Source organism: Pelophylax lessonae, assembly GCF_965119305.1.
Source record: "Pelophylax lessonae genome assembly, chromosome: 4".
NCBI classification, from domain to species: domain Eukaryota; kingdom Metazoa; phylum Chordata; class Amphibia; order Anura; family Ranidae; genus Pelophylax; species Pelophylax lessonae.
In genome coordinates this window covers 13,310,388-13,322,637 of record NC_138771.1, presented here as the reverse complement: position 1 = coordinate 13,322,637, position 12,250 = coordinate 13,310,388, and the positions used below count along the sequence as shown (strand labels likewise).

Genomic DNA, 12,250 nt, shown 5'->3' with positions numbered 1-12,250 from the left:
GTGGCTACACCTGCCGCCCACTTGCAGTATATTTACGGTGAGCGGTCGGAAAGGTGGGTAAAGAGTTCTCAAGCACATCTCTCCCATGTAAGGAGTAAGTATCTCCAATGGTTTAGAGAGGTTGGATTTATCCTTCATTTTATGGATAGTGTAGGACCCACTGACAATGGGGTACTTTGACGGTGGTGGGCTTGAGCACGATATGGCCATATGGTGGGACTAAATCCCCATTTTTACTTATTTGATCAGGTCTTAGTGGCCTTGTTGTATTTGATTGATATTTATTTTGCATGTGTGCGCTATCCTCTGTAGTTCTATATGTATATTGCTTTGCATAGCAGCACCATCTTTAGAAATGCATGTTCAGGATGTGCCCCTCCAATCCTTTGTTTGTTAAAGAGTTCCAGGTATCAGTATGTTATTCATAGTTCTCGTTGGTCCGATGTAAGTATATACCATACCTGGCCACTGGAAACCACTGAAGTGGACACCACTACCCCAGTGATGTCCACTTATGGCGCTTTTCCACTGCATGGTACGGATTGGTTTGGAGCTTTTCCACTGCATTGTACGTGTTAGAACGGTTCGGTACGGCTTGGTACAGCGGCGCTTTTCCACTACAGGGTACGGCTCGCTTAAACAGTACCACCTCAGTTGGGGTTCCAAGCAGGCCGTACTGATACCATATCCCACAATCCTTTGCATGCAGCATTGATTTCTTGTCACTACTAGCCACTGATTGGTCAGAGAATCGTTGTAATCCCACCCACTTACTACTTAGTGGAAGAGCAAACCGAGCCGAGTAGAGCCTATACAGTGCTGAAAGGTGCCGACTCGTACCACGCAGTGGAAAAGCAAACTGAGCCGAGCCAAGCAGTGCCGAGTGGAGCCGAGCCGGTACTTGCAGTGGAAAAGTGCCATTACTTCCAGGTCCCATGCCGAGCAACTACGCTCTTGCATTGTGAACACAGGAGGTCAGCTGCTCGGCACTGGCTCCATTCAGAGAATGCTTTGCACTTTCTGAATGAATGGCGCAGGGGGGGTGACATGCTCTTCACTTCAGTGAATCAGAACGCTCTGAATTCATTCAGAAAACGCAAAGCATTCTATGAACGGCGCCCATGCGGAGAGGCCGACCTTATTATGCATCAGGCCAGTCAGTGTAGGACCTGGAAGTGGAGATCACTGGAGTAGCGGGGTCTACTTCAGAGATGAGCCAGCTATGAAGCACTTGTTGGGAAAAGGATGTTTTACAGAAAAGGTCAAGACGCAAACAAGTTAAAAATTAAAAAAAAGGTTGAAATTAGAGAGGTCTCAAGGTAATAATTTAATTAGGATATCAGTTTAACTTACTTTTTATTCCACCCGCTGTAGTGAATGAAGTACTTCACCTGCTTGTCTTTAACTGCAACTTTCACAGCCTGAAGAGAGAAAATATTTAATCTACAACTAAATATTAGAGGAAATTACATTCACATAAGAAAAAAAAAAAAAAAAACTGTGACAACAGGGATGATTTACCATAGGTAACTAGGCAGTTCACTTTGCAAGGGAATTTTCCCCAGAGCTTAGTTATGACAAGAATACCCAATCATATGCAAGGAGATAAACAGCAGTTTTGCTTGTCCATGATAGGATGATGGAAGTCAGCAGAGCTTTACACTCCATTCGCCAAACTGTGGGGAAAGTTCCCTTGCAAGATGCAACTACCCTTGGAAAGTGAACAGCCCTTTGTCTTTAGTATATCAACCCCAAAGGGAAAACACAACAACTTGGCATTGGGTTAATAGTGGACTCCTGTGCATTGCAACATCGCAATCTTCTGTTAGAATGCCAGGACAGCAATGTCAGATTCTCCTGGGGTAGCGTCATCTGTGTCATAAGGGGGCGTGGCCTCCCGGTGACATCGGGAGGCCACGGCCACAATTGCTATATAACAAGCTGCAGAGACCGGCATAATCGCCGGAGACATCGTCGGAGGAGGACCGGAGGAAGAAGAAGACCAGAAGAGCGGACAGCAAAAGAGCAGAAGATTGGACAGCAAGAAGAGCGGACAGCAAAAGAGCAGAAGACAAGAAGACTGGAGAGGGAGAAGACCGGAGCGGAGAAGACTGGATGAAGATTTTTAATAAACTTTCCAAAACGTCTCCTGTCGTTATTTACCTACACTGCCTTTTATGGGGTGAATGGGTAGGGGTACAGTGTACCCCATACCCATTCACATAGGGAGGGGGTCCGGGATATGGGGGGCCCCCTTGTTAAAGGGGGCTTCCAGATTCCGATAAGCCCCCTGCCCGCAGACCCCCACAACCACCGGCCAGGGTTGTGGGGATGAGGCCCTTGTCCTCATCAACATGGGGGCAAGGTGCTTTGAGGTGGGGGGTGCAGAGCTCCCCCTGCCCCAAAGCACCAACACCCCCCCCATGTTGAGGGCATGTGGCCTGGTATGGTCCAGGGGGGGGGTGGGGCCGCTCGCTCGTCCCCTCCCCTTTCCTGGCCTGCCGGGCTGCATGCTCGGATAAGGGTCTGGTATGGATTTTGGGGGGGACCCCACGCCGTTTTTTCGGCGTGGGGCTACCCTCAAATTCCATGCCGGACCCGAAGGGCCTGGTTTGGAACCTGGGGGGGGGACCCCCACGCAGTTTTTTCCCATTTTTTGCGTGGAGTTCCCCCTCAAGATTCTCACAGCGCACGTCGCAACGTGGTGCAACTTCCATTCAAATCAATAGGCTCCCATTGATTTTGAATGGAGGCAGAAAAAACGCTGCTAAAAGCAAACGTGGCCAAATGTGCAATAACGCCAATGGAAAAAGCTACTGAAAGCACGTTTAACAGCTGCTTTTTCCCGGCGTCAGAACTAGCCTTGCAGCACGTTTTTTCTAACGTCCCGTGTACATGGAGCCTAAGGAGGTTTGTTATTTTAATTTTTTTTAAATGATACTTTGCAATCACTTTATATAGGCTTTAGGAACAATTCCTAAGAACAAGTAAAATTATTTATGGAAATGCTAATGCTATCCAGGAAATAAACTAAAATTAGAATGCCTAAATTGCCTTTTAAAAGGGAGACCGTCAAGATGGATATAAATAAAAGCCCATTTACATGAGCACTTACATGTTCATTATTTTTTATATTGTGTAAAAATGTATACGATTCTCAATGGCACCTCAAGGCACTAAAGGAACGTACATAAAAGTTACAGCACACTAAAAAGCAGGGTAATGCACTACCGTGTTGCTAAAAGCAGTACATGCTCATCTTTTTATCTGTGCTGGTGGCATATTTAAATTAATGGGCTGCCATAGTGCAACATACCAGAAGGGAAAACTGTAAATGGTTCCGAATACAAATTATGTCAAGCTTATGTCTTACAACTAGATAAAAAAAAAAAAAATTTATATATATATATATATATATATATATATATATATATATATATATATATATATATATATATATATATTAATAATAATAAGTAATGTTTATGCATTACTTTTATTGACTTTTGAGCTAATCTCTTAGTTGAAACCACAAGCCTGAGCCCATCTCAATCAATAGTGGTTTGAACCTGCCATAAAGTTGCCATAATACCGTGTTTCCCCAAAAATAAGCCCTAGCATATTATTCGGGGAGAGCTGCAATATAAGCCCCTCCCCAAAAATAAGCCCTAGTAAAAATAAGATTTTTGTACGATCTTACCGTAAAATCTTTTTCTCTGATGTCCATCGACAGACGCAGCCTCATCTGCATGAGCTGAGTGGGTTTATGCTCCTCCCATCAGGAGTAGTCTAGGCAGAAAAATTTGAATACACACGCCCAGGGGGCTGTCCCTCCAGGCATAAACCCCCACTGCACAACCCAGCACATCAGTTTAGTTTAAAAGCAGTGAAGACAACAGAACCAACCCCAAACCGAAGGGTGGGTGCTGCGTCTGTCGATGGACATCGGAGAAAAATATTTTACGGTAAGATCTTACAAAAATCGTATTTTCTCTATTGTCCATTGACAGACGCAGCCTCATCTCCATGAGCTGAGTGGGACGTCCCAAAGCCGTATAGGCATGAGGGGTGGGAAAACGCAACCAGACAGGAACGTCAACTCCAAAAGGCTGAATGTAGCCAACCGGGCAACATGGAGCTCAACCAAACAGGAGCTCATCCAAATAAAAGCCCCCGAAGAGAAGTACAACAAACATTCCCTTATGAAACAGCAGCCTGCAAAACCTTGCGGCCAAAAGAAGCATCTGAAGAAGCCAACAAATCCACCTTGTAAAATTTGGTAAAGGTGTGCACAGACGACCAAGTCGCTGCCTTACAAACTTGTACAACAGAGGCCTGATGGCAAAAAGCCAAAGAGGCACTTAGCGCTCTAGTAGAATGCGCCTTCACAGGGAAAGGAGGAACCTGACCTTGATCGAATAAGCCTGAACAACCATCTGCCTGATCCATCTCGAAATGGTCGCAGCAGACAGAGCCAAACCTTTGCAAATACCGTCCAGAAGGACAAAGTCAGACTTCCTGAAGGACTCAGTAACCGCCAGATAAACCCTCATCTCCTGAACCACATCCAGAGAGTGCAAAGCAACTTCCTTGTGATGTTTAGGCTTAGGACATAAGGAAGGCAACACAATGTCTTCATTCAAGTGAAAATCCGACACCTCCTTTGGAAGAAAGGACGGATAAGGTCGGAGGACCACTTTATCCCTGTGGACCACCAAATAAGGCAGACAGGACAACGCCGCCAACTCAGACTCTGCGGGCAGAAGTGATAGCCACTAGGAAGGCAACCTTCTGCGACAAAGAATGCAGAGAAATCTCCCTAATATTCCCAAAAGGAGGCTTTTGAATAACAGACAAAACCAGATTAAGATCCCACTGTGGTAACGGGGATCTCCTCGGAGGGGCCAGATGACGCATCCCCTGAACGAAGGTTCCAAACAAACTGAGTAGCCAACGGACGTTGGAAGTAAATAGCCAAGGCCAAAACCTGGCCCTTGATCGTACCCAACGCCAAACGCTGCTCAACCCCCTTTTGTAAAAAGGCCAAAACCCTAGCTATAGAAAACCAGTGAGGGCGCAGATGCAGGGATTCACACCAAGAATGTACGATTTCTACGTATAATGATAGATCTTCCTAGATGTCGACTTCCTGGCCTTCAAAAGGGTAGGAATCACCAAATTAGAAAGGCCGCTATCCCTCAACACCTTGCTTTCAACAGCCAAGCCGTTAAAGCCAGCGACTGTAAAGCAGGATGGAAGATCGGTCCTTGAGATAGTAGATCTTTCCGCAAAAGGAAGACGCCATGGAGGATCCACGTCCATTTTTACCAGCTCTGCGTACCAAGACCGACGAGGCCAGTCTGGTGCCACCAGAATGACCAGGATGCCTTCCATCACCACCTGGCGAAGAAACCTTGGCAGGAGAATGAGTGGAGGGAGGGCATAGATCAGGTGATACTGACTCCAAGGAGCCACCAGAGCGTCGGTGTTGGCCAGAGGATCCCAAGACCTGGCCACAAACTTCTGAACTTTCCTGTTAGGGGAGACGCAAACAGATCCACGCCCGGGGGGCCCCCACCGGACACACAGGAGATGGAACACCTCCGGATGCAGGGACCACTCCCCCTGACGACTCAGGTAATCCGCTTGCCAATTCTCCACACTCGGGATGTGGACTGCGGAAAGAGCCGAACATTGTGTTCTGCCCATACCAGAATCACGGCCACCAACTTGGCCGCCAGGGCACTCCTGGTGCCCCCTTGATGATTGATGTAAGCCACGGCCGTGGCATTGTTCCACCTGGACCCAAACCGGAGAGCCGCGTAGCAGACTCGTCCAGTGAAGCAGGTAGAGCTTGATCGCTCTCAGCTCCAGAACATTGATCGGGAAGGAAGACTCTTCCGACGCCCAAGTCCGCTGAGCACAGAACTTCCCCAGCACTTCACCCCAGCACAGCCTGATAGGCTGGCATCCGTGGTGACCACCGTCCAAAACACCGGCAGGAAGGACTTGTTATGGCACAGGACAGGTGACTGGATCCACCGAGAGAGACGACTGAGTTGGCTTAACCAAATCTTCTGGTCCAATGACTGAGGATCTCTGTTCTATTGTGACAATCTCTTTCTGCAGCTGTCTCGTGTGAGACTGAGCAAACGGGACTGCTTCGAAGGTCGAGACCATCAGACCTAGGGCCCTCATGCAAGCCCGCAAGGAGGACTGATCGGCCTCCATCAGCAATTGGGCCGCCCTTTGCAACTTCTGAAGCTTATCCAAGGAAGGAAGTCCCTCGCCAGAGCAAAGTCAGGGATCAGCCTCAGATAGGTGACACGCACAGACTGAGTCAGGGCAGATTTGGCGACATTGATCATCCACCCGAAGTCCTGAAGGGTCCGAATTGTGATGGAGATGTTTTCCAGCAGATCCGAATGGGAAACTGCTCACAACAGGAGATCGTCCAGATACCCCACAATGGAGATACTTTGTCGACGCAACAAGGCCAGCACAGGGGATAGGACCTTGGTTAAAAACTCTGGGAGCCGAGGCGAGACCAAAAGGTAACGCCACAAATTGAAAGTGCTCCTCTGCCACCGCAAAGCAGTGGAATCGCTGATGTCCCTCGAATATGGGGACATGGAAATATGCATCTTTGAGATCGATGGACGCCATAAATTCCCCCTGATTCAAAGATGCCACAACGACCAAATGGACTCCATTTTGAATTTCTGCACCAGCACAAAGCGGTTCAGAGCCTGGAGGTCCAGGATTGGACACACCTTGCCCTCCTTTCCAGGCACGGTGAACAGGTTTGAATAGAAATCTGGAGAGCGTTCCTGCTGGGGAACTGGCATGATCAATCCTTGAGCCATGAGATCTCGCACAGCCTCCTGCAGATCCTTCAAACGCTCCGGAGACAGGTGACGATTTGACTGAAAAAAACGGTCCCCTGGCCAGGACCAGAATTCGATCTTGTACCCAGAACAAACCAGTTTGCAAACCCATTTGTCCTGAATGAAGGAAGTCCAGGGTTCTGGAAAGAAGCGCAGACACCCCCCCCCCCACCCCTAAGACGGGTGAGGGCGCCCCTTCATGCTGAAGAGGACTTGTCTGCAGCACTGGACTGACCAGCCTTGGACTTGCCCCAGGGTTTCTTAGCACCTCCAGAAGTTCTGAACGGCTTACCTTTTTCTTGCGCCCCGGAGGCACGAAAAAAACATTTTTGAGCAGAAAAGGAGGGACCCCGCTTTGGACGGGGTATCTTACCCTTGGAGGATTGTGACAGAAGAGTACTCTTCCCGCCAGTCAGGCCCTTGATCAACTCATCCAATGAGTCAACAAACAACCTGTCTCCCAGAAAGGGGAGATCAGCTAAGGCTTCTGAAGCTTGGTTAGCCGACCAGCTCTTCAACCAGACCATGAGTCTTAAAACAATGCCCACGGCCGAGAGCCGCATCACACAGGAACACCAGAGCCTGGATCACCTGGTCCAACAGTTCCAGCTGTTCCAGAGGAACAGTCTTGGGATCCAAAGACTCCCGCAAACCCCTAATCTATTCCGTCACCGTCTGTGAGACTACCAAAGACAAAAAAAAAACGTTTCAAAATGGAACCCGCCAGCGCGTGAAGATGGCGGAAAAAGGGATTCCACCAGTCTGTCCACTGGATCTGTAAAGACTGGGAAATCCTCCACAGGCACAAGAGTAGATTTGTTTAATCTGGAAACAGGATGGTCCACTGTAGGTGGCACCTTCCAACGGTTGGAGACCTTTTCAGCAAAAGGATACCGCCGTTTAAAGCATTTTGGCACCACTAACACGTGCTTAACGTGCCGCCACAATATCGTGAAAAAAGTGTCGTGACAAGGGAAAACCCTGTCAGCTTTTAGAGACTTCTGGGAGCCAAAAGCCACCCGTGGCCCTGCCGATGTGGGCTCATCAGCCAATTTTACATTATCCCGCACTGAAATAATCAGGGCTTCCACCAAAGCGCATTCCCGTGCTGCAGCTGAAGACAGGTCCTCTTCACCATCTGACAGAGGACGGTGACCCCTCAGGAAGGGGAGCATCCAGGGCAACCACATCAGCATCTGAATCAGAGGACACCTCCACAGATGGTGAAGGCAGCGGCCGTTTTCAGCTATAAACCTTTTTCATGACTAAATCAACTTAAGTCGCCAGGCTTTCCAGGGCAGCGGAAATCACGGCCAGCGACTGCGATCCGGACTGTCCGAGAGTCGCACAGAGTGAGTCTGGGGGTGAGATTCCACTTTTGGGACTCCATAGTGCAATTCGCAAAAAAACGGAGTACTGTAGCTTTAAGAACGCCGATCGCAGCGCTCAGCAGGGAGCCCCTTTAAACCAAACTGATAGCAGAAAGTGCAAGGATATGCCCGCAGGAACCCTCAATACTTTAACCACTTGCCGACCGCCGCACGACTATCTACGGCGGCGGTCAGCCCCTCACAGGCAAAGTGACGTAGGTCTACGTCGCTCGCCTGTGAGGGTTTAGGGAGCGAGCGCGCGCCGCCGGAGGCGCGCTCCCGCTCCCGCGTGGTCACGGACCTCCCCGCGCGTGTGACCGGCGGACCCGATCGCCGCCGGCCACTCTGCGATCGGCGGGGGAGAGGGAGAAAGTCAGGCAGCTTGTGTAAACAAGCTGCCTGTCATTCTCCTCTCTGTATGAGAGCTGATCACATGGATCTACTATGTAGATCCATTGATCACTCTGCATACAGTTGAAGCCACAGCCAATCACAGTTAGAATCACGCCCCTAGGGACACACACAGCCCCTCCCTCTCAAATAAAGTTAACCCCTTCACTACCAGTGTATTTTTACAGTAACAGTGCATATATATAGCACTGATTACTGTAGAAATGTCACTGGTAACCCCAAAAGTGTCAAAAATGTCAGTCAAGGGTCCGATCTTTCCGCCGCAATGTCGCAGTACCGCAAAAAAAAAAATCGCAGATCGCCGCCATTACGCGTTAAAAAAAAAAACAACAAAAATGACAAAAATCTTTCCCTTTGTTAGTAAACGCAATAACTTTTGCGCAAACCAATCAAAATACGCTTTTTGCGATTTTTTTTACCAAACATAGGTAGCATAAAACAAATTGGCCGAAAATATTAAAAAATTTTGATTTTTACATTTTTTTTGGGGGGAATTTCATATAAAAAAAAGGGAAAAATATTGCTATTTTTGCAAAATTTACGCTCTTTTTTTGTTTATAGCGCGTGATCAAAAAATCGCACAGGTGATCAAATACCGCCAAAAGAAAGCTCTGTTTGTGGGAAAAAAAGGACGCCAAATTCGTTTAGGTACAGCGTCGCACGACCGCGCAATTGTCCGTTAAAGTCACGCAGTGCCGAATCGCAAAATACCCTCTGGTCGTTTAGCAGCCAAATCCTCCGGGGCTTAAGTGGTTAACACCTCAGACACAGCCTCCTGAATCTTCCACAGCACGGAGAGAAAAGCAGGAAGTGATCTCGGCTCAGCAGCAGGAAATGACCACACAGGAAGTGATGTCGCCTGATAGGAATACACTGTCAAGTATAGCACCAGGGCTACACAAAGATGGATGCCCATACAAAACAATAGGAAGCTGCAGGGAAAATAGCTGCCCCATACAAACCTATGGGGAAAAAATTACATTGCCCACACCTAAGACGGCAGTGCCCACGGCGCACCATGTGGCTTGGGACCGACACATGAAGGCCTCAGGAACCACAACAGGGACCAGCTAGCCCAAGGTGCCATGCCACCCCCCCCCCCCTTCCCGAGCACCAGAGCACTCCAGACACACAGCCTCTGCAGGGACAGGGAAGGACACAGGCCAGGCACCAGACAGACCAGGGGGATCTCTTGGGAGGCACAATCCCATTATCCCCAGGGGAAGGCCCACATCCCCACAAGGCCAGCAGGGGCAAGGGGGGCACAGTTACTCACCATACCATGGACCGGGTGGGGTCCGCTCCGGACAGACTGCCTCCCACCCGAAGTGGGAGTCCTGCCAGCCAAGGGGTACGCTGCGACTCAGGGCGTTTCGGGTTGTTGCATCCCGGCGAGGCATCCCCTCGCAGGCTCGCCCCCCTCTGGACAAGGGGGCACCGTCGTGGCGAGGCCTAGGTCGGAACTATAGTGGTTAGGCCTAGGTCGGAACTATAACCTGCTCACGCTCGGTAGGCCAGACTGGGGGGACCATAAGGATCTAGATTATCCAGTACGAAGCCCCCGCCGGCATCGTTGCTTGTAGGTCGCCAGGAAAATTCTTCCCTGAACACTAGCTAGCAAGTGAGTAAAGAGAAATAAAAGAAAATATTCTGAAAAGAATAAAAAGGAGCCCCAGCAGGAAACCTAGGTCCTACTCCTTCTCTAGGCAGAAAACAAACTGATGTGCTAGGTTGTGCAGTGGGGGTTTATGCCTGGAGGGACAGCCCCCTGGGCGTGTGTATTCAAATTTCCCTGCCTAGACTACTCCTGATGGGAGAAGCATAAACCCACTCAGCTCATGGAGATGAGGCGGCGTCTGTCGATAGGCGATAGAGAAAATATATATTTATTCAGTTTTGTAAAAAGATTATATAATGTCCAGTGTGTCTTCTTTTGTAACTTTATTGCCGAATTTACCTTATTTATAGCGCCGCTGGGCGCACACGTGACCCGCCGGAAATCACCTTTCCTCCCAGGTGGTGTCAGTGGCCCCTCCCTCTGCAATGCTCAGAACAGGCCTGATGTTGTCAGCGGGGGATCTAAGCCCTTCCCCTTATCAGTGCTCGGAGCAGGGAAGAAGAGCTCCGGCTGGTCATGTGAGCGCCCAGCTGCACTGTAAATGAGGTATTTTCCACAATAAAGTTACAAAAGGAGACACACTGCATATCATATATTCTTTTTATAAAGTTACTTAAGGAGACACACTGGACATTCTATAAATCTTTTTACAAAACGGTTTACATCTTTGTACAATGACATTAAATAAGGTTTAATCAAAAAGAGGGAGGGCATAAAAAGTTCCTCATCCATATAGAACACAGATCAAACAAAAACAAAAAAGGGAGGGGGGAGGGAAATGGGGCAGAATGTCGGAGTTTACTGGTACCAAAAGGAGGACTATACACATAGTAAAATATCAAAATGTATTGCACAAGGTCTTTAAAAAAACTTTTTTGTTTAAAACCAAGAAACTAGTGGATTTTTATAAACAACTGCAATTATAGCTGCAAGTGGTTGTATGGCACTGGTAGTATTTTAAGTGAAAATAAAGGGATTACTGCAGTGGTTAATACTTTGCGAATGGAAAAACTGGATTTTTGACTACCAGTAAAAATGGATTTTTGTAAGATCTTACCGTAAAATTCTTTTCTCTTAAGCTCATTGACAGACGTAGTCCTCTTGATTAATATCAAATTGGGTTATGCTGCCCTCTACAGGAGTAGGACTAGGCAGAAAGAAAAACTTTCTGGCCACACCTTAGGGGCAGTCCCAGAGGGTATATCCTCTCTCTCTCTGCTACAGGAAGTCAGTTATGTCACAAAGCAGTGTTCGAGAATTTAACCCAACCCAACTCAATGATAGAGGGGCGGGTACTGCGTCTGTCAATGAGCTTAAGAGAAAAGGATTTTACGGTAAGATCTTACAAAAATCCATTTTTCTCTGTCGCTCATTGACAGACGCAGTCCTCTTGATTAATATCAAATTGGGACGTCCCAAAGCAGTGCCACAAATGAGGGGTGGGATAACAGAAATCAAAATTCAAATCCAGAAGGCCCAACCGGTGCCGACTAGAAGTCTTAAGGGCTCATCAAACCACAGGATGAGACTCAACTGAAAACCCAACAGAAGAAAACCCTCGAGGTAGACCAACAGTCTCCTCAAATTGCGGCCTGCAAAACCTTGCGGCCAAAAGAGGCATCCGACGATGCCAACACATCAACTTTATAAAATTTTGTAAAGGTATGAACCGACGACCAGGTAGCCGCCTTGCAAACCTGGACCACTGACGCCTGATGGCGGAAAGCCCAGGAAGCACTGAGCGCCCGAGTGGAGTGCGCCTTAACAGGGAACGGAGGATTCCGACCCCTAATAAAATAAGCCTGTACCACCGTCTGTCTGATCCATTTGGAGATAGTCACGGCAGATGCAGGCAACCCCTTTTTGGGGCCATCCGTGATCACAAAAAGTGAATCCGTTTTACGAAACGAGTCCGTAGTCTTCAGGTATACCGATTGCCCGAACCACATCCAAGGAATGTAACG

The 12,250-nt window shown here is 48.3% G+C and overlaps 1 protein-coding gene across 4 annotated transcripts in view; it reads right to left on the bottom strand.

The window, feature by feature from the left end:
• Window positions 1-12,250, bottom strand: part of MORF4L1 (mortality factor 4 like 1) — a 76,298-nt gene that overhangs the window by 27,712 nt on the left and 36,336 nt on the right. For all 4 annotated transcript variants that reach the window (XM_082253035.1, XM_082253036.1, XM_082253037.1 and 1 more), the window contains one exon: window positions 1,354-1,421. In XM_082253035.1, the coding sequence (XP_082109161.1) occupies window positions 1,354-1,421 (68 nt within the window). The remainder of the gene's footprint in view (window positions 1-1,353; window positions 1,422-12,250) is intronic.